Source organism: Hesperophylax consimilis, unplaced genomic scaffold (assembly GCF_061612785.1).
Source record: "Hesperophylax consimilis isolate HC1 unplaced genomic scaffold, BYU_Hcon_1.0 scaffold_36, whole genome shotgun sequence".
Classification (NCBI taxonomy): Eukaryota; Metazoa; Arthropoda; class Insecta; order Trichoptera; family Limnephilidae; genus Hesperophylax; species Hesperophylax consimilis.
In genome coordinates, this window is record NW_028301266.1 from 754,909 (window position 1) to 776,633 (window position 21,725).

Below are 21,725 nucleotides of genomic sequence, written 5' to 3' on the forward strand. Positions count from 1 at the left end.
AATTAAATCTAAGGAAGATTGTGAACTCTTACAACAAGACCTTAACACATTATCTGCCTGGTGTATTGACAATGAAATGGAACTGAATATAGGCAAGTGCAAAGTTATAAATTTCACCAAGAACACCAACAAAACTCTATACTCATATAGCATATGTGGTCACAATCTGGAAACAGTTGAATCGATCAAAGATTTAGGAATTATATTCGACAACAAACTAACGTTCAACCAACACATAGAATACATTGTAAATAAATCAAATAAAGTACTAGGTTTTATTGTAAGATCAACTAAACTGTTCAAGAACTCTAAGAGCCTACCACTCGAGCGAACATGTCGAATAATTCGACGTTTTTTTTTCTTCTAATATTGAGCATGTCGAATTATTCGACGTTTATTACGTACCACTCGTAAAAATTAAATATAATATTATTTAAACCAGTCCCTGTCCAGTAATTTATTCCGTTGTAAAGCTGGTAAAATTGGCTTCTTCTATGGCAACACCGATTATCAATAGATGCTTCTGGAATAAATATTTGGCGGTTTTAACTGACAGTTGTTTCCAAAAATTTTACTTTCGAGTTTTGAGTGATTGGTTATATTTACACATCTTTTAAAATGCCGTAAGTAATTGTGTTTTTTGCGTTTTAACGCCATAATATATATTAGTGTAATCGTGATTCAATTATTAATGTGTTTTCAACTGCTTTGATTAAAAAAACGGTTTTTTTTTAGCATATCTTCGATACGAAACTATAATTTCTGGCGGGGTTAGGTTTTTTAAGTTATTAATTAGCAATTCAATTCCTAATTACTCCACTTGTGTATTTGAAATAGTGTTTTTCTATTAGAATGATTCATTACCAAGAGATAATTATACATTTTATTTAGGTGTGGTCATTTTTTCTCCAGATATTTGTAATTTTATAACTCAGTAGAAATGTCGAAAAAATCGGAAAAATATTAGATGAAATTAATTAAAAATTAATGTAAAGTTACCATCACACAATGAATATGGGATTATTTCGTTTCGTTTTGTAAATTATTAATTTATTTACTTATTTCAAATTTCTACAGAGCCAATAATCCACAAGAAAGTGTTCCACAATCCATGTATAAATATCTATTTTTTATATGATAAGATATATAAAAATCTATGATTTTATTCAAAATATAAAATCTACATGAAATATTTTTAATTAGAAGTGTACCGATGCAGAGAGGCAGAGGAAGAGGCAAAAGGAGGGGGGCTGTACGAGCTGGACGTGGAAGTCAACGTGGAGCAGCTCTGGCAGCTCGGTCTGGAGTGTTAGTATTTTTTAATGTTTTTAAAGAAGGTTTTTTTTGCTGTGGATAAGGGGTAGAGCTCATCATATATTTTAATTTATTTTAACAGTGACCCTGCTCTGGTTATGGTGCGGGAAGATCGCGTCAGGGCCCTAAAGGACGTTAGGGCCCTGCCTGCTTCTTTCCAACTGGAGCTGGAAAACCGTAAATTTAAGAAGCAGGCGGCGCGGATTTTGCTCCCCACCGCGCCTGCAAGAAAAGCTAAACGAAAGTAAGTTATCGTCTTTAGATGCATTACACAATATTATTTTTTTTCCCTGAGAGCTTTCCGCCACCGTGAGAGTTGGTTGGATCAGCGCTCTGTGCATTATTATGCAGTAAAATCAGCGCTATTCCAATTCTTATTGTTTTTTATTTACTGTTTCACGTGTGAATGACAACGATTCATATGATTTATGTATATGTTTTCAGAATTCCATCTCCGGAGAGAGTAGCGTGTCCCTTTTCACAGGGCACGCCTTCAACGCTGCCATCGCCTATTCCCCCACCGTGGTTGTCCAACGAGCAAGCTGGCACAACGACCCAAGCAACGGCTCCCGCTGTGCCAACGCGGGCGACTTCTCCGTTACCTGGGACATCGCGGGATGGGGAACGCCACTGGGGCGATCTCTCTCTGGAGCATGGCTACCATAGAGAGCTGTGGGTGGAAGTGCCGTTCTGCCAGGAAGTGTCTGCGTTTGGAAACGGTGAGTTTTTTTAATACATCTTACCAGAGGCGTTCCGTAATTGAAATATAGACATATTAAATCAATTTATGTTTTGTACATTTCAGAGCCAGGCATGGATGGAACGGGGACTGGTGACGTTCAAGCTGCAGCTCTCTATTATGATGAGTCGGCACTTGAAAACCGTAAGTTATAAAACTAACTAACTAACTAACCTTCACGCCATTTCTCTACACGGGTAGGCAGAGGATGGACCGCCATACAACTTGGTTTTGGCACACACACTCTTCTTCATTCAAACTCATCCGTTCCTCCCCTTGTGCTATTCTGACATAGCCCGCCTCAAATATTCAATTTATATTGGTTTTTCTCATAATTTAAGTAAATCAATACATAGTTTTATTGTGCCTCGCTCTAGAGCGATACTCTCAGTATCGCGCTGGTGAGAGCCCACTATTCAGAATTGAACATTGCTTGAAAATCGTGGAATGGGGAACGCCAGTGGGGCGATCACTCTCTGGAGCATGGCTACCATAGAGAGCTGTGGGTGGACATGCCGTTCTGCCAGGAAGTGTCTGTGTTTAGAAACAGTGAGATTATTGTTTTAAAACGTCATATCAGAGGCGTTCCGTAATTGAAATAAAGACACATTAAATCAATTTGTGTTATATACATTTCAGACCCAGGCATGGACAGAGCGGGTGAATTTGAAGCTGCATCTCTTCATCATGATCAGTCGGCATTTGAAGACCGTAAGTTATAAAACTAACTAACAACGCCATTTCGCTACACGGGTAGGCAGAGGATGGACCGCCATACAACTCGGTCTTGGCACACACACTCTTTTCTTCATTCAAACTCATTTATACCTGCCCTTGTGTTATTCTGACATTGCGCGCCTCAAGTATTTGATTAACTTGATCGAGCCAAGAGTTCATTATCTTAAAGCGTTGTACCAAAGGGAGTAAGTATTAGTGTAATGTAGTAAGTAGAAATGTTAAGTTAATTTGTGTTTTCTGTTGTTTTAGAAACGGATCTGGACGAAGGGAGCGACGTCGACGAGGATAACTTATGCATGCCACCAAAACCTTATCATCGTATGAACAATGCACTTAACCCCGGTATGGCCGTAGACCTAAGACAAGACCAGGTAGATAGAGAAGCAATGCGTTCGATTCTGCCATCTGATCAGTTACTCTTTCGATTGGTCCAGCGATATCTCACATTTTAATGGGATAAGGGAGATATTCACAGGTACGCCGGGACCAACTTTCAATACCGACGAAATGGGCAAACCTGTGGATGCCTTTCTTAAAATCTTCGATGCCGATTTCGTTGAACTGATCGTAAGAGAGACTAACAGGTATGCAGAACAACACATTGCGCTAACCCAATTCAAGCGCTATGCGCGTATCAATAGATGGGCTCCCACGAATAAAGAGGAAATGTACGTATTCTTGGCACTTCTAATGCATCAAGGTATTTGTCCCCTTCCCGTTGAAAAAGACTTCTTCTTTTCAATTGACGTCACCGCCATGCCTTATTTCAGCAAAACCATGGGCTATAATCGTTTTCTTCTAATAAAAAAATTCCTTCACTTCACCAACAATGAAACTCTTTCTTCTGATGTACCGTTATCTGTGCGAAGGTTACAAAAGATTCAGCCCGTCTTGGACCACCTCTCCCATAAGTTTGAGAGTTTATACCTGCCCGAGCAAGACATCTCTCTAGATGAATCCTTACTCCGCTATAAAGGCCGTTTGGGATTCGTCCAGATGATCAAATCTAAAGCGGCAGGCTCGGGTATAAAGTCTTACGAGCTTTGTGAGTCCAAGTCTGGCTATCTTTGGAAATTCCAAATTTATACGGGGAAGACCATTTCCAGACAGACTGAATCGACAAATCCAGACCAGGAAGACATGACGGAAGACGACATAACGGAAGACATGACACAGGCCAACTTTTCTGGTGCTCACAATATCTGCCCAGTTGGGGCCACTGCAAAGATAGTATACGATTTGGCCAGCCCTCTGTTTAACAAAGGGTACACGCTAATAATGGACAATTTTTACAATAGTCCATTATTAGCGCGATGCCTCAAAAGAAGTGGGATGGATTGCATGGGCACATTGCGGTTGAACCGAGAATTTATGCCCAGTATATTTAAGTCCAATCTCAAATCAAAACTGAGGGAAGGTGAGCTCGTATACTCGAACTGCGGGGACCTCAATGTTATGGTTTGGTTGGACAAAAGCTTGGTAAGTATGTTGTCCACCTACCATAAAGCAGAAATCGGGGCAGTTGAAAAGTTTGGTGCTTGGAAATACAAACCCCAAATTGTACTAGACTATAACAAGGTGATGGGGGGAGTTGACAGAAAGGATCAGCTTTTGGCAGGCTACCCCGTTGAACGACAGCGAAACCTGGTCTGGTACAAGAAGCTTTTCAGGAGACTACTAAGTGTTTCGGTGCAGAATGCGTATATATTGTACAGTTCAAAGCTCCGCAAGGAAAATAAATGCATTTTGTATCGAACATTTAGGAGTGAGGTTGCGAGGAATCTCCTTCAGCTGTTCTGTCACAGGGAAATTAACCCGACTCCGACTGTGATCATTGGCCAAATAGCTCAAGGAAAGATTCTGCGTACTGTCCTGGAAGGCAACCACTTCTCGGTCCATAGCGGGCGAACGTTGAATTGTGTGTGGTGTTCAATTAAAAAAATTACCAAACGAACTACAAAAAAATGTGACGTGTGTGATGTGGGATTATGCAATGATTGTATGGTCCCATATCACACCACCCCACTCTCCATATTGAATAACTGAGGGTTTTTTTTATTTTATTTTTCTTTTCTTGTTTTTAGTTGTGAAATTATAATTTATAAATTTAATGAACTTTCTTTGGACATCAATAACGATGGCCTGGATGACAGGACCAAGTCATTTCTTTTTACATCTCATAAAAATGTTATAACGACAAAGTCACAAAATATCGAATTAATAAAAACTATCCAATTTATGGCAGATCAACAAGAAGACTTAAAAAAACGGATAAATGTTATCGAAAAAGCACAAGAAATAGTCAATGATGAATTAAATGCACAAAAAAATCATAATAATATACTACTCAATACTATTTCTAAGCAAGAGGAAAAAATTGATAAATTGGAGTATTTAAGCCAAATCTGTAACATCGAGATAAGAGGGGTCCCGGAGTCTAACATTGAAAATAATGCAGAAGTTCTCAAAAAAATCTGTAATATCATCAACTACGAAAATACCGACGTGCATTCTGTAATAACAAAAATAAACAGGATTGGACCGAAGTTCTCCGACAAAAATCCAAGATCTATCGTGGCGACATTCAATACCATAACATCGCGGGACGAGTTCCTATCCAAATTCTTATCTTACAAGAAATCCACTACTAATGTGACAAACAAAATAAATACAAGGGACCTAGGATTATCGCAAACCGCCAATCACATTTATATATCCGACCAATTAACTCAGAAAGGAAAATTTTTGCTATCACAAACAAAAAAATTTGCTAGAGACCATAATTATAAACATGCTTGGTCCAGAGGAGGGCGCATTCTGTTGAGGAAATCTGATACATCCAAGACAATTCCAGTAAATAATATTGCTGATTTGGACAGTGAAAAACGTCAATTACTGTGACTAATGATACAAATTACTGTGCTGCTATACAACTCCACTATATTAGACATTAATGTTTGTTTTATAATATGTTTTTATCCGTTATTCAATAATAGTCAATATGTATTCTCACTTTCCCTATTGGCTACTTTCGACAAGAAAAAACATACTCAATATAATGTAATCGCTCTCTACCTAATATTATTATTATCTAGATCGAAAGTTTTTAATTTTCGTTTTATGAGTCATAACACCACCATGATACTGTACACGAGATTTAAATTATTCATCTATAATATATCAAGTATATACATTAATGTTTGCTTTATAATATACTTTTATCCAATATTTTATAACACTACATATGTTTTCTTACTTTCCCTATTAGCTAATTTCAAAAAGAAAACACATATTCAATATAATGTACTCGCTCTCTACCTAATATTATTATTATCTAGATCGAAAGTTTTTAATTTTCGTCTTATGAGTCATAACACCACCATGATACTGTACACGAGATTTAAATTATTCTTCTATAATCTATCGAGTATATACATTAATTTTTACTTTATAATATGCTTCTATCCAATATTTTTTAACACTACACATGTTTTCTTACTTTCCCTATTAGCTACTTTAAAAAAAAAACACATATTCAATATAATGTACTCGCTCTCTACCTAATATTATTATTATCTAGATCGAAAGTTTTTTATTTTCGTTTTATGAGTCGTAACACCACCATGATACTGTACACGAGATTTAAATTATTCTTCTATTATCTATCAAGTATATACATTGATGTTTGTTTTATAATATGCTTTTATTCACTATTTTATAACACTATATATGTATTCTTTCTTTCCCTATTAGCTACATTCGACAAGAAAACACATACTCAAAATAATGTACTCTCTCTCTACTTATCATTATTATTATTATCTAGATCGACTGTTTTTTACTTTTGTTTTATGAGTCATAACACCACCATGATACTGTACACGAGATATAAATTATTCTCCTCTCATCTATCAACTATTTACAGAAATGTTTGCTTTATAATATGCTTTTATCCGTTATTTTATAACACTCAATATGTATTCTTACTTTCCCTATTGGCTAATTTCGACAAGATAACACAAACTCAAAATAATGTACCCTCTCTCTACTTATCATTATTATTATTATCTAGATCGACTGTTTCTTCTTTTTGTTCTATGAGTCTTACCACCACCATGATATTGTACACTAGATATAATTTATTCTTCTCTCATCTCTCAAGTATTTACACTAATGTTTGTTTTATAATATGCTCAAACTCCCGCCATGCAAGTATAAATACAGGCCTAATTCTCAGTGATCTTATGACAGCACCTCCTAAATCTAAATTAAAATGATCTTAAACGCCTACTCGGAGTTAGATAATATTGGGGACCCAAATACTGAAACTATCCTAGAAGATACTGATGAACTCAAAGAATTTAACTGGAGAAATAATAAATTTAATATTGTACATCAGAATATCCGCACAATGGAAAATCTTGACGATTTTCTTCTATTCTTAGATAGTACTAAGATGACTGTGAGATTTCATATAATAATACTGTCGGAATGCAGGTTGAATGATTCATATCTCGCAAAACAAATTACAGGTTATCATGAATACCACACAACACAACATTTGAATCAAAACAGTGGAGTGGTAGCCTACATTAGCGATGATATTCACTCTCAAGTTCAAGAAATTCATATCAGTCAATCAAACTGTCTAAAAATAGTAATTAATGGACATCTATGTATTTTAGCCATTTACAGATCACCATCATTCACTGACATTCAGGAATTTCTGGATAATCTCGTATCTGAACTTAAAAAATGTAGCGAATTCAAACAACAAATAGTAATGGGGGATATAAACATCAACACCTACGGAAATATACACAGACAATGTCACGATTACCTATGCGCCATGGCAGAAAACAACTTCGCATTAAATATTAAAGCTCCTACCAGGATTCAAGGTAATAGCAGGTCATGTTTAGACCACATAAATACCAGAAATATTACGGACTCCACCGCATTTATTATCCACAATACAATAACCGATCACTACACAACAGCAATAAGCATTCCGGACACATCCCATAAAAACCAAGTAAAAACTAACCACTGTATATCAACTATCTGTTATGAGGGACTAATTAAAGATCTGAATGGTGAAACATGGCAAGATTTGTGTGAAATGACTGAAGTTAACAGTGCACTCAATTTATTTATTAACAAAATCGACAAGTACATAACTAAAAATTCAACAGATAATCTCACTGCACATAAAAAAAAACAACTTACTCCTTGGATCAGCAGGGGTATTGTAAAAGCCATACACAAAAGAAATCACTTACACAGACTGGCGACAAAAGACCCACAGGATACTCTCAAACAACAGATTTACCGTAGGTACCGTAACATTTGTAAAAATGTTATGCGTAATGCTAAAGAACGGTACTATAAGCAACAACTCGACCGAGATACATCTAGCAAAAATATGTGGAAAATCGTTAAACAAATTACATACACTAAACATAAAACTGAACTCAATATTAACGAATTACAAATTGGGAATACATCCATCATTGATTCGGACATAATTGCGTGCCACACAAACCAATACTTTACGATGGTTGGGTCTAAGCTTGCAGAAAACATCTTAAGTGTCACCAAGGAAACTGAAGACTCACTGGCATTGTCAATAGAATCAAAACAAAATCCTTTTTCATTTAAACTCACACCTACGACAAACGAAGAGGTTTTAAAAATCATTGACAGTCTTAACACTACACACTCTAAAGGTCCTGACAATCTAAACACATTTATACTTAAAATCATTAAACACAATGTAGCAACGCCTCTTTCAAACATTATCAATAAAAGCTTTTCCTCTGGGATTTTTCCCGATCATCTTAAAAAATCTATAGTAGTACCAATCCACAAAAGTGGACCCAAAAACCAAGTTAACAATTATAGACCAATATCTCTGTTGAGCGCTATCTCAAAAATTATTGAAAAAATCTTTAAAAATAGATTAAGTAATTACATAGAGAACAGAAAACTTTTAAGCAAAAATCAGTTCGGCTTTCGATCGGGGAGAGGTACGGACGACGCCATAGCACAACTCACAGAACATATTTCTAATAATATAGATCGTGGAAAGAAAAACATCGCAATATTCTTAGACCTAGCCAAGGCTTTTGACACGATTTCTCACAAAATACTCCTCAAAAGACTACAAAATATTGGAATTGTAGGTATGCCATACGAATGGCTAAAGAATTACCTAGCAGGTAGAAGCCAGCAACTCAAAACTGGTAAAACTTTGAGTAACTCACTAGGCACTAACTTTGGTGTACCACAAGGAAGCACATTGGGACCCCTTCTATTTATAATCTATATCAATGAGTTGTGCGAGCTACCAATCGGTGGTAAAATTATTACATTCGCAGATGATACGGTAGCTATCTTTGAAGGAGATGACTGGACTGACACACACAAACTTGCTGAAAGTGGAATTAACGTGATAAAACAATGGCTCAACAAAAATCTACTAACACTGAACACTTCTAAAACCAAATACATGAGATTCAGCTCAACCATAAAGGGACAACCTAGTACAACACACACAATAAAAACACATAATCATGACTGTAACTCCTATAATACTGAACCTAACTACAATTGTGAAGATCTTGAATGTGTGAAAAACATCAAGTACCTAGGTGTCATAATAGACAATCATCTTAAGTGGAATTATCACATCGACAATCTTACAACTAGGGTAAGAAAACTTACTCACATTTTCTTTGCAGTGCGAAACATAATTAGACAAGTAGATCTAAGAAAAATATATTTCGGACTGTGCAACCCCCTCTTAATGTATGGTTGCATTGGCTGGGGAGCATCAGGAAGAACAATTCTAGATCCGCTTATGAAGGCCCAGAAATCAATAATTAAAGTCATAATGCGCAAACCATATAGGTTCTCTAGCGATGAGCTCTTTAAACAATTTAATGTACTTGATGTTCGTCAAAACTATATAAAAAAGATTATTATCCATGTACATAAAAATCTAGACAATTTTAATAAAATTGACCATAAACACATCACAAGAAGCCACACCAGAAATGACCTTATGATCCCAACGAGCAATACGGCAAAGTACCAAAAGACACACACATACTTGGGACCTAAATTGTACAACAAAATCCCCCCTGAATTAAACATAAAAACTTGTAATATTTCATACATAGGCCCAATAATAACTAAATGGTTGATTGGACTGGGCAGAGGAGAATGTGAAAAAATGTTAAAAAACGTCACGTAATAAATAGACTAATCACACACTATATATATCTCCCATTATTCTAATTATTGCTCATACACATTCGAAACATACACAACAGCTCAAGTTCGACTCTATCATAAGATTGTAACGATTAAACATCACAAATTAAAACATTAATGAGATATATTATAGACATAGACAAATCACACACTTACTTTCACATATTTTTTGGTTTCTTGGAACGGGCAATTTGCCTAGTTAGGAACCAATAATTTCGACCTGATAAGGTACAATAATCAATAATCACAAAATATATTTTCATTATATCTTGTATATAACATATTGTACTGTGTGTAAATTTAAATGAATGAATAAAAAAAAAAAAAAAAAAAAAAAAAAAAAAAAAAAAAAAAAAAAAAAAAAAAGGACCCAAAGGTACGAGTTCTATCTGATAAGGTTTGGTGGACATTTAATATGTATATTTCAATTCTGACCATTAAAATATACATATTAAAAAATGCATAGGTATTCCTGCTATTGTACACATTAAATAACTTGTTTTATCAACATGATTTGTTTTTTAGGTGTTATGCCGTCTCGCTGTACCTTTTGTATCTGTAACGTTTTGGGCAGCGTTAGTTATAGAAGGAGGTAGCGCGACACGGCATAACACCCCAAAAACAAATCATGTTAACACTTTTGGCCATGAAAATCTCAAATCACACTAGTTTTATTTTTATGTCTTAATTATATATTTTGTTAATTTTTCTGTAAAGAGGCTTTTTTAGATCTAGTCACTTTTTCTACAAAACTAAGCCATTTCAAGCAATGTTTAAATCTGAATGGTGGTCTCTCACCAGAGCGATACTGAGAGTATCACTCGAGTCTAGAGCGAGGCTAAATGTATTGATTTACTGACAAAAACCAACATAACTACCATTGTAATTATACATCTGTAATTTTAATTTAATGAATGTAATAGCCCATTAGGGCGTAAATAAATAAATAAATCAATTATTTGTTCCCTCAATTATTTTCCTCTCCACTATTTTTCTTTAGATTTCCAACTTTTAGATAAAAAAATATCACTAAGATTTAATTAGCCGATCGACGCTGATACAACAGGTTTGATATATAAGGCTTAATCATCACCATCATTTTAGCTATTATAATTTATCCGGTGTGTATCGACCTTAAACTAGCTGTCATCTCGTATTTTCCCAAACAAAATGGCAGAATTCCACAGGATTTTATCAAATTACAAAGTATATCCTGAAAGATTGGCAAAGCTTATTGCTATGATATGGGCTTTTTTTTAATCTTTGTTTCTTGTTCTATCACGAAACACAAAAACATGGATAAAAATCTCCAGTTCTCAGTCACAATTATTTAAAAAGCAGACCTCTGATTTTGACATCGTGAAATAGGCTATCTGTATAAAACGATCAAATGATTTAAATAAAGCAAGTAGGGCAGTTATTCTTATTGGTAATTGTAAACAGTTAATGTATCTTCCTAATGTAGTACCACTTCTTTGTGGTAAATGTATAAAATATCATAATTTAGTTCATTCAAATTTAACAGGTTCACGTACCAAATAACACAAAATAATTTTCACGCATTATTTTTATCTTGATGTCAGCATATAAAAAAATGATTTTCTAGAATATATTTGGATCTGTGGTTGTAGAACAGGTCATAGAGAACATAAAACGTAGAAAATATTCAATGTGAATATTCAAAATATCCACTGGCGGCAATTTCAAATATACTCACGCACAAAATTCGCGCATTTACAAAGTTTACGATTTTTTTATAATTTTTCTATCAATTATACAAATACAAAATAATTATTAAAATATAGGTGAGTTTATTGGCTACATAGCAGTATATTTTTTTTTATATGTTCACATATACAAATATGGAGTAATGATTTTTTTAATGTGGTCGAAAATTTTTCCAAATTAACTTTCAAAGGTGGCGAGCAACTGAAGTTATTTTTCATTATTCTCTCTGTCGCTCCAGTGGTTAATTCTATTCAATTCGTTAATCCGTAGTGTTCTTGAGTACGGGTCAACAGTCTGGAATCCACATTACATTACACAGGTATCCAGACTTGATTCTGTCCAAAGAAAATTTACACGGATTTTGTCTTATCGATCAGGTGTCCACCATCTTCTAAATGGGTATGAACAAAGACTTACATATTTCAAACTAGAGAGTTTAGTTAAAAGACGAAATATAAATGACTTCTTAATGCTTTACAAAATTGTGAATAATGGTGTAAATAGTAACTTAGTCAATCAAATCAATTTTTATGCCAGGCCCAAATAAACAAGAAATATGAACATATTTTGGACCGAAATTTTTGCCAATAACACTAGTTATTTTAATCCTATGTCTAGAATGTCTCGATCATACAATGATCTTGCTAAAACACACACTGTCATAGATATTTTTGCAAATAATATAACTTGTTTCAAGAAATATCTCCATGATTTCTGTATTTCCATAAAAAAAAATTAAAAAAAATAATAAGAAAAAAAAAAAAAAATTGTTTAGTGGTTTAGAATTTTTTTAATATATACCTTTAATTTTTTCTACTTATTATGTGCTTCAATCTTTGTAATTAAGTTTTAAGTTTTGTATATAAATACTGTCATTATTTTACATGTTTGCTTATGTGAATGTGCAAATGTGATTGCTGCAGACACATTAGTCTAGGGATATTTATAATTGTATTTTTTTATATTTTGTAATCCATAATTAATGTTTTTATAAATATCCTGTTTGTGTCTCGAATAAATAAATAAAAAAAATAAAAAAACTGTATAAGGAAAAGAGATGATATACATTTAAAAGATAAAAAAGACCCTAACGATATATTTAAATTAAGATTCTATTAAAGATACAGAAATATAAGTAAAAATGTTATTCGCAACGCCAAAGAAAACTACTATAAAAGGAAAATAGAAGAATGTACCAATGACTCCAGAAAACTATGGAAGATTATAAAAGAAATCACTAACTCTGAACCCTCCTACAACAAGAAAATGATTGGAGAATTAAACATTGACATGATTCCAACTTCCTTTGCAGAGCATCCTGACAAAACTTTGGAATATATTAATACTTTTTTCACTAACATAGGCTCGAAATTGGCAAATAAAATCACAAAACCAATTACTAATTAAAAGGAAATAGAAAATAATGAAGTCTCAATCCAAGATAGCACACTCAATCTAAACCAAATAACTAGCAACAAACTAAGAAAAGTGATTGCTTCACTAGATAACAACACTTCTTCAGGAAATGATCCTATCTCAATCAAAACTATAAAACATCTCCAAGAGGAGTTGATCCTCCCCCTGACATACCTTATAAACCTCTCTATATCAAAGGGGATATTTCCTTATTGTCTAAAAAATGCCACAGTTTTACCAATTTATAAAAATGGAAGCAAAAATGACATAAATAATTATCGCCCTATAAGTATCCTAAGCACTTTCTCAAAAATCCTGGAAAAAATTTTGAAAAGCCAAATCGTCCACTTTCTGGAAATTAATAAAAAATTTTCCCCGACACAGCATGGATTTCGGGAAAGTTTGAGTACCGTGGACGCAATTGAACATTTTACAAGAATAGCCATAAAAAATTAGACGATGTAAAAAAATGTCTGGCTGTTTTTATAGACCTAAAAAAAGCCTTTGACACAATAGATCATAAAATTCTTCTCACAAAACTTAAAAAAATTGGCATATCTGGCACTCCACTAAATTTACTGATGACGTACTTGACAGGACGAACACAACAAGTACAAAAAGGCCAACAAAAAATCAATCCTCTTCCAATAAACTACGGCGGATCAAGGAAGTGTCTTGGAACCAATCTTATTTCTCGTCTACGTAAATGAAATTACCAAACTTCCCATCAATGGAAATATAATTAGTTTTGCCGATGATACTGTTATGTTATTCCACGAAAAGGACTGGATGGACACTTATAAAGAGGCTGAACATGGACTAACTGCACTTCAAAATTGGCTTCGGATGAACTCTCTTACGGTAAATATAATTAAAACTAATTATCTAGCCTTTTCAATAAACTCAAGAGGTCAACCGGGTAAAGAATACACTCTAAAATTGCACGAGTGTCAAAACAATAAGTCACATTGCTCTTGCCCTATTATAACAAAGGCAAAAAGTATTAAGTATCTAGGAGTGGAAATAGACGAAAACCTTAGATGGGACATACACATAAATGAACTCACTAAAAAGCTTACGAGACTTGTATATTTCTTAAAAAACCTAAGAAACATACTACCTAGGAAAGACATCAAAATAGTATTTTATGCTTTAGTTCATTCCCGTCTTGAGTACGGAATTCTAGTATGGGGATCTGCTACAGCAAATAGTATTAACCACTTAGATATTGCTCAGAAGAGCATTATAAAAACCGTACTAAAATTACCCATCAGAACCCCCTCAAAAGATATTTTCAAGTGTTTTGACATTCTAAATTTAAAACAAATATATGCCAAGAATATTTTAATACATCATTTTAAAAACAGAAAATCTCCTAATGAAACTCGGATACATGATACAAGAGCCTCAAAAAGGGATATACGAGATGTTCCAAAATTCAAGACAAGTTTTGGCCAAAGAAACCACATATATCTGGCAACCAAACTTTACAACATCTTTCCTCCAAGTTTGAAAAATATATAAAAGATAAATAAGCTTAAGGAAAAAATCAAAACATGGGTGAAAGAAATTAATGCAGACATACTAGAAAATGTACTAAAAACATCATAGAAACTAAATAAAAGAAAATCAAAGAAATCTACCAGTCCGCCTCAGCACAGGACTACCTAGTGAGGAGGACTAAGAACAAACTATATAAATGAAATATTATAAATTTTTATATAATGTAACTCTCATCAAACCTTATTAAATAGACACTAATAAAAAATAAAAATAAAAATAGCCAAATAATTTAAAAAGCCAATACTGAACACTTGATGTTACGCTGACAGCACTTGAAGGAGATTGCGATGGTTAAGCCATATATGACCGCAAGGTCTTTAAATATTCCCCTGAGGAACTTTAAATATTCATCTGAGAAAAGAAATTGCTCGCTTGATTCATATAGAACACGCATCAACTTCAAAGAAGGAAGGCAAATTCAGTATATTTCCATCAAAGAAAAATAGGCGCACGAAAAAAGGATGTTGCAGATGCTCAAAATTGCTGTGCAATGAACATTTGCACATACTTATGTGGAGACTTTTTCGCCAAAGCATATCCTGTAGATTAAGAAAATATTTGATGTTATTTTTTAACATTTTTTAAAATACTTTAGAAGAATAATGTAGGATAATTATGTTAAGTGAGCAGGTATAAATATATTCAGGTGCTCTTATCCTTTCTCTTTTTATCTACTTACCCTGTCCAGGTCCTTCAGATTGGGGATGCCTTAGTCTGACTAGTACTCCTGTACTGAATACACACGAATGAATTTATAAATAATGTATTTTCTGTTTTTTTATTTTTTATTTCAGGTTACCCTCAAACCGATGTCACGAAAACTTACCCTTCCGAAAGGATAAGCTGATTTCGTATAACGCGTTATATAGGTACTTAATTAAACCCTTTTCTAAATTTGATTCAACTAGTGCCGTGGAGGACATGCTAATTGGCTGCATAAAACCTATCGTCATCAAACAAGAGACTCTTCTTGATGAGGCAGATGTCCAAGATAAAGATGACCATAAAGACAAAGACGACGACGATGATGCAGAAGAAGACGAAAGCGATGAAGAAGTCGTTAAAATTGTCAAAAGAGAACCGAGACGCCACGCATACTTCTGCGGTCAATGCCTCAAAACCTTTTCGCTTGTAATCTCTGCATTTAGGTACACATGCTCTCCAGTCTTGGAAACTTAAGGCGTACATAAACGCTGTAATTCTGGAGTAAAACCAAACGTATGTACGGTGTTTGGTCAAACATTCGCTAGAAATAGACTTCTACAAAGACATAAAAGACGCACAGCGGGTAGCGGCCGTTTTCGTGCGACAAATGCGCTCATACCTGTGAAAATACTAGCTATCTATCCGCGCATAAAAAGACGATTCTAGGTCTCAAATGTCACGCGTGTTTAGTATGCGGTAAGAGCTTTACAAAAGCTGGGTGTTTGGATGTGCATATGTACATACGCTTGTAAAGAATCTAGCTCCCTCAGTAAACATGGAAGAATTCGTGGAAAGGAAAAACTAAAGAAATGTGATGACTTTAACTATTCTACGCAAGATTTTGGCTTCCTGGGTTACGAATAACCCATCAATATTTGAAAATCTCCTACTACCACTACAGTAAGCGGAAAGTGTTAGTTTTGTTGTGATGATAGCACAGCTCTCACTCTATGGAAACGCTGTGATAATACCTAGTCTCGGCAGAAGTCCCTAGAACAAGGGAGAAACAGATAGCTGCAGGGAGAATTGTAACGAATCCGTTTATGTCTCCGGTAACGAGCTCAGAATTATAATGATTTTTAAATAAATTGCAGTTTTATACTTTACCTCTTCGGTCGTGTACTTTCTCCACTCTGCCTTCTCACCAATTCGGGTGACGTCAGTTGGGACGAGGGGGATAAATTTAATCATAAAGAGATGTTAGATATTTAGGCATTTGGGTTATAATTTGTTTTGGCCAGGTTTTAATACATATTCTTAAATATACTTAGATCTACTTATTTCTAAATCTAAACTAGTTGTCATATGGTTCGGGGTTGCTTCTCCATTGTTTACGTCGCCATTGTTAATTAAGCGCATGATATTGTTTACCTTGTCGTCACTGAGTTCTCTGCGTGACCTTAAAAAAGCCGAAGTTTAGTTCAGCAGCTCAGGGCCTCCGAGCCGAGACTCCAGCAAAGTCTCCCACCAGCGCCAGCGCCTTTGTTATATGCACTTTGGCCATTGGCCGTGTCAGGTCACCACTCTTCTTTGGCTCATGCCCAGCTTTATATTGTCGAACCGAGAAACATATCTCGAACTCAAATTCAAATTCTTCATCCACCGCCCAGCATCATACCGTCAGGCGAGAAACGCATACTTGGTGTTCCACAACCACTCCCGTCTCGGTCTTAACTGTCGGTCCTCTATGAACTCGTAGAACTGGTGACTCTCCCTCACCCAACTTGACCTTGCGACACTTTTATTTAAAAAATACTTTGACGCAATTAATTTGTTACAGTATCGTTAATCTGAAATGTTGGTATCGGGGTGTATATATTTCGTAATAGTTGCTTTGGTTAGAAAATCATAAAAAAAGTTATTATTTACCAGTTTTACCAACATCATACTACAGTCAACTATCTGATGTAACGATCAATTTACGATTATAACAAGACCAATATTGAATGGAATAATCTACAAATATCAACTAACAGAGAACCAACGTTCACTCGCGTTACTTGTCTTCTTATCTTTTGCTCAATTTAACCAGTTACCTAACAAATATGGATGCATTTTGGACCTAGTTCTATGTGACACTTTAGCTAATATATCGCTTGGCGATTAAACATTTAGTTAAAGAAGATGCTCATCACAAATAATTGATCATAGAACAAGAATTTCTAATAATGCAGCTTCTCAAACAATAAAATTATTCCAGGAGAATACACAGAGATTAACGAGCGAAAGAAACCGAGTGGTCAATCGTGTGCACCGGATGTAAAAGCAGCGTTAAAATCGTTTTTACTTTATAAATGAATAGATCTAGGTGTAAAAACTATTTAGATAATTAAATTTTAAAAACTAAGTTATTTCTTCAAAACCACCCGAATGCCCTCAGTGAAAAGACATGGAGAAATATACATGCTCTTCGCCAATCGCTCTTAATATACGGAATTATCGGAATGATCAGTGCAAATGAAAATATTTTAAAATCAACTCATCAAAATCTAAAAAACCTCTATAAAAATTATTCTGGAAGATAAGGAACGAAGTTATTCAATGCTCATAAACTTTACAAAAGAATCCCACTCTTATTCAACAGAGGGCGATCATAATAACCAAACCATAACCAAATACATTACATACAATATCACCCACACACAGTTTTACCAATATCAACCTATGTTCTTAATTTTTTATACCTTTTTTCTGTACTTTTTTCTCTGTACTACAATATAAACCACAGTAATCATTTGTAAAACGTGTATTCAAGAATAGACATAAATAAATAAAATACAGACTGAAACCGAATCCACTAACCGAATAAAAAAAACACAATGTAATATATTTATAACTAACTGACGTGTACCCGGCGTAGATCGAGTTTTCTCTTCTTTCAATAAATATAATATCCATGTATCATGCACATATATTTATAATAAATACATATATGTAAAAACCTTCGGGAAGAAATTTTCTAAATGTAAAATTTAGAAAAGTGTTTTAATTTTTTATACCTTAAGTGAAAACACTATCAAACATCGTTGCATAGTTTAGAGGAAATAAGCGCACAAACAGAGAACCATGGATGTTATACTCTAACGAGACACAAATGTATAGTCACGATTAGGAATTTACTAAAATTTTATCGGGAAACATCCTGTTATCCAGTTTTAGGGCGACTTATTGAAAATAGCCTTGAATATCCCAATCTTAAAAAATAATTTCTCAAACTATCTAGATATATCTAAATTATCGATTCTAGGTACAGTATTGGGAAAAAATCCACAACACAGGTGAACTCTTAGCGTGGAGGACAATAAACTATACCTTTGTGATGCTAATATATTTAAGAATAAAAAAAAATAAAAAAAAAATGGTGTTTACTATAAAATTATATTCTACTAAAGCTATTAGACATTTTGAAAGTGTGTTATAGTAAGACAGAGGCATGATAAAACTTGATTACGTTCTTCGTACGATGGAAAGCTTGGAATTTATATAATTTGAGAGTAAATTCATTCCTCTGATCTCTTCGGGATGTTAAGGAAACGTCAAATATTTTGTTTAAATGATTCAAAGTGTAGTGAGTCAAAATTTGGTTCGTCAGATGCTGCTTTCGATAACATGAATAATTGCATTCGGAACATGCAAAAGGTTTTTTTACAGTGTGAGCATGTGGCTCGTCAGACTTCTCTTTTGAGAAAATGAATAGTCGCACTCAGAACATGAAAAAGATTTTGATCAAGTATGAGTCAGCATGTGGCTCATCAGACTGCCCTTTTGACAACTTGAATAGTTGCACTTGGAACATGAAAAAGGTTTTTCTCGAGTGTGAGACAGCATGTACCGCTTCAGTTGCCACCTACTTGAAGATGAATAGTTGCACTCCGAACATGAAAAAGGTTTTTCTCCACTGTGAGTCAGGATGTGGTTCGTCAGAATGCTTTTTTGAGAAAATGAATTGTTGCACAAAGAACATGAAAAAGGTTTTTCTCCAGCGTGAGTCAGCATGTGGCTCGTCAGCTGGCCTTTTCGACGACATGCATAGTTGCATTCGGAACACCTAAAAGGTTTTTCTCCAGTATGAGTCAGGATGTGGTTCGTCAGACTGTTTTTTTGAGAAAATGAATTGTTGCACAAATTACATGAAAATGGTTTTTCTCCAGTGTGAGTCAGCATGTGGCTCGTCAGACTGCCCTTTTGACAAAATGATTTGTTGCACAAAGAACATGAAAAAGGTTTTACTCCAGTGTGAGTCAGCATGTGGCTCGTCAGTTGGTCTTTTCGACAACATGAATAGTTGCACTCAGAACATGAAAAAGGTTTTTCTCTAGTGTGAGTCAGCATGTGTCTCGTCAGTTGGTCTTTTCGACAACATGAATAGTTGCACTCGGAACATGAAAAAGGTTTTTCTCCAGTGTGAGACAGAATGTGGCTCGTCAGATTGCCCTTTCGACAAAATGATTTGTTACACAAAGAACATGAAAAACGTTTTTCTCTAGTGTGCCTCAGCGTGTGTTTCTTCAAATGTCCTTTTTGAGAACTTGAATAGTTGCACTCAGAACACATAAAAGGTTTTTCTCTTGTATAAGTCAGGATGTGGTTCGTCAGACTGCTTTTTTGAGAAAATGAATAGTTGCACTTAGAACGTGAAAATGGTTTTTTTCTAGTATGAGTGCAAATGTGAAGTTCAAAATTTGACATACCACGGTAGGATTTGTTACAATCGTCACAAGAAAATCGTTTTTCCACAGGATGCGACTTCAGATCTGAAGATAAATTTGAAAAATATACGCTAAAGATGGTTTACAAAATTCTTATTTTAAGGTAATTGTCATTATTTTGAAAAAGAAGCCATTGGCTATGACTCAATAATTAGATTATTACTAATTAAAAGTGGTGTTTACATAAGTATACAAGTGTTTTATGGAAGGCCTTATGACTATGTTGAGAGCGTGGCCGGCCTGTTTTGTCTTTCCGTTTCCGCACTCTGGTTTGGACAGCGGATGGTGCGGCCCGCTGTTAAAACGACAGTCACAGAATTTAAAATTGCAAATGTGCTAATGTAATAAGAAGTTCGGAATTGACGACATTCGGGCGAAGAAAATGTCAAGTTATTAATTAAAAAGTATTTCTGCATTCATCCGCGTAATAAGCGAGATTTTTGGACTGGGATTTTAAACACGAGATCAGTGCCGGCCCGGCTCGTATGTTAAATATAATGTTCCGGATTAATCAAAAGAATCGTTCTACTGAGTAGGCGTTACGCCCGCGAGTTTAGATAACTGCAGCAAGAGATTTCCCGTCGGGAACACATTTAAAACGGATGCACCGCCAACACGATACGGGCTCTCAATCTTATCGGCTGGAAGTCTGGATGATAATCACGCACACAGAAGGTCTAAGGGTCCCTTCCTACCAGCTGGTCGTCACGGAGGACGCTTTATCTTGATGCCGCGGAGTACAAGGCGTCAAAATCACCACGAGGAGGCGAGATGGGCCTCTTCAACTGCAGATTTACCGCCGTGGATGATTCATAGTTAGTTAAGAGTAGGGAAAGTGTACTAATGGTCCCGGGGTGAGTCCTACTTTTTTTAATTTGTAAAAATACTTATGAGCACAATAGAATATTCACAATTATCTACCTACCTCTGGTTTTTATTTGTAGCGAAACCCTGATCAAAACCCTTACAGGAATGTCATATTAATCAATTGCCCATGCTCTGAGACGGGGTATTCGTGCTCTCCGCATTTTAACATACTCTGATTTAGTCAGAGTTTGGCGTCCAAGACTCCCCTGGACGGGAGTCAAAGTTGATTTGCGGGGTCCACAATCTGTCACAAAGTGACGCATTATTTGGTTAACAAGGTCAGCAGGTAGGTCAGCAGGTAGGTCAGCAGGTAGGTCGGCAGGCAGGTCAGCAGGAAGGTCAGCAGGTAGGTCAGCAGGCAGGTCAGCAGGTAGGTCAGCAGGCAGGTCAACAGGCAGGTCAGCAGGTAGATCAGCAGGTAGATCAGCAGGCAGGTCAGCAGGAAGGTCAGCAGGTAGGTCAGCAGGCAGGTCAGCAGGTAGGTCAGCAGGCAGGTCAACAGGCAGGTCAGCAGGTAGATCAGCAGGTAGATCAGCAGGCAGGTCAGCCGGAAGGTCAGCAGGCAGTTCAGCAGGCAGGTCAGCAGGTAGGTCAGCAGGTAGGTCAGCAGGTAGGTCAGCAGTTAGGTCAGCAGGCAGGTCAACAGGCAGGTCAGCCGGAAGGTCAGC

The 21,725-nt window shown here is 35.4% G+C and overlaps 2 protein-coding genes across 2 annotated transcripts; one reads left to right on the plus strand and one right to left on the minus strand.

Moving 5' to 3' along the window:
- The first annotated feature begins 1,258 nt into the window (after positions 1-1,258).
- On the plus strand, positions 1,259-15,955 carry LOC149409092 (uncharacterized). Its single transcript, XM_089650144.1, has 8 exons — positions 1,259-1,308; positions 1,397-1,558; positions 1,759-2,033; positions 2,120-2,197; positions 2,693-2,764; positions 3,041-3,203; positions 3,661-4,056; positions 15,685-15,955. Exons 2-8 carry the CDS (start codon positions 1,413-1,415, stop codon positions 15,953-15,955), a joined length of 1,401 nt encoding a protein of 466 aa, XP_089506270.1. The 5' UTR covers positions 1,259-1,308; positions 1,397-1,412.
- A 497-nt stretch (positions 15,956-16,452) lies between these two features.
- LOC149409093 (uncharacterized) lies at positions 16,453-20,035 on the minus strand. The gene is made up of 2 exons (XM_089650145.1): positions 19,530-20,035; positions 16,453-16,471 (listed from the first exon to the last, which is right to left on the minus strand). The coding sequence occupies exons 1-2, from the start codon at positions 20,033-20,035 to the stop codon at positions 16,453-16,455; spliced, it is 525 nt and encodes a 174-aa protein (XP_089506271.1).
- Positions 20,036-21,725: the final 1,690 nt, after the last annotated feature.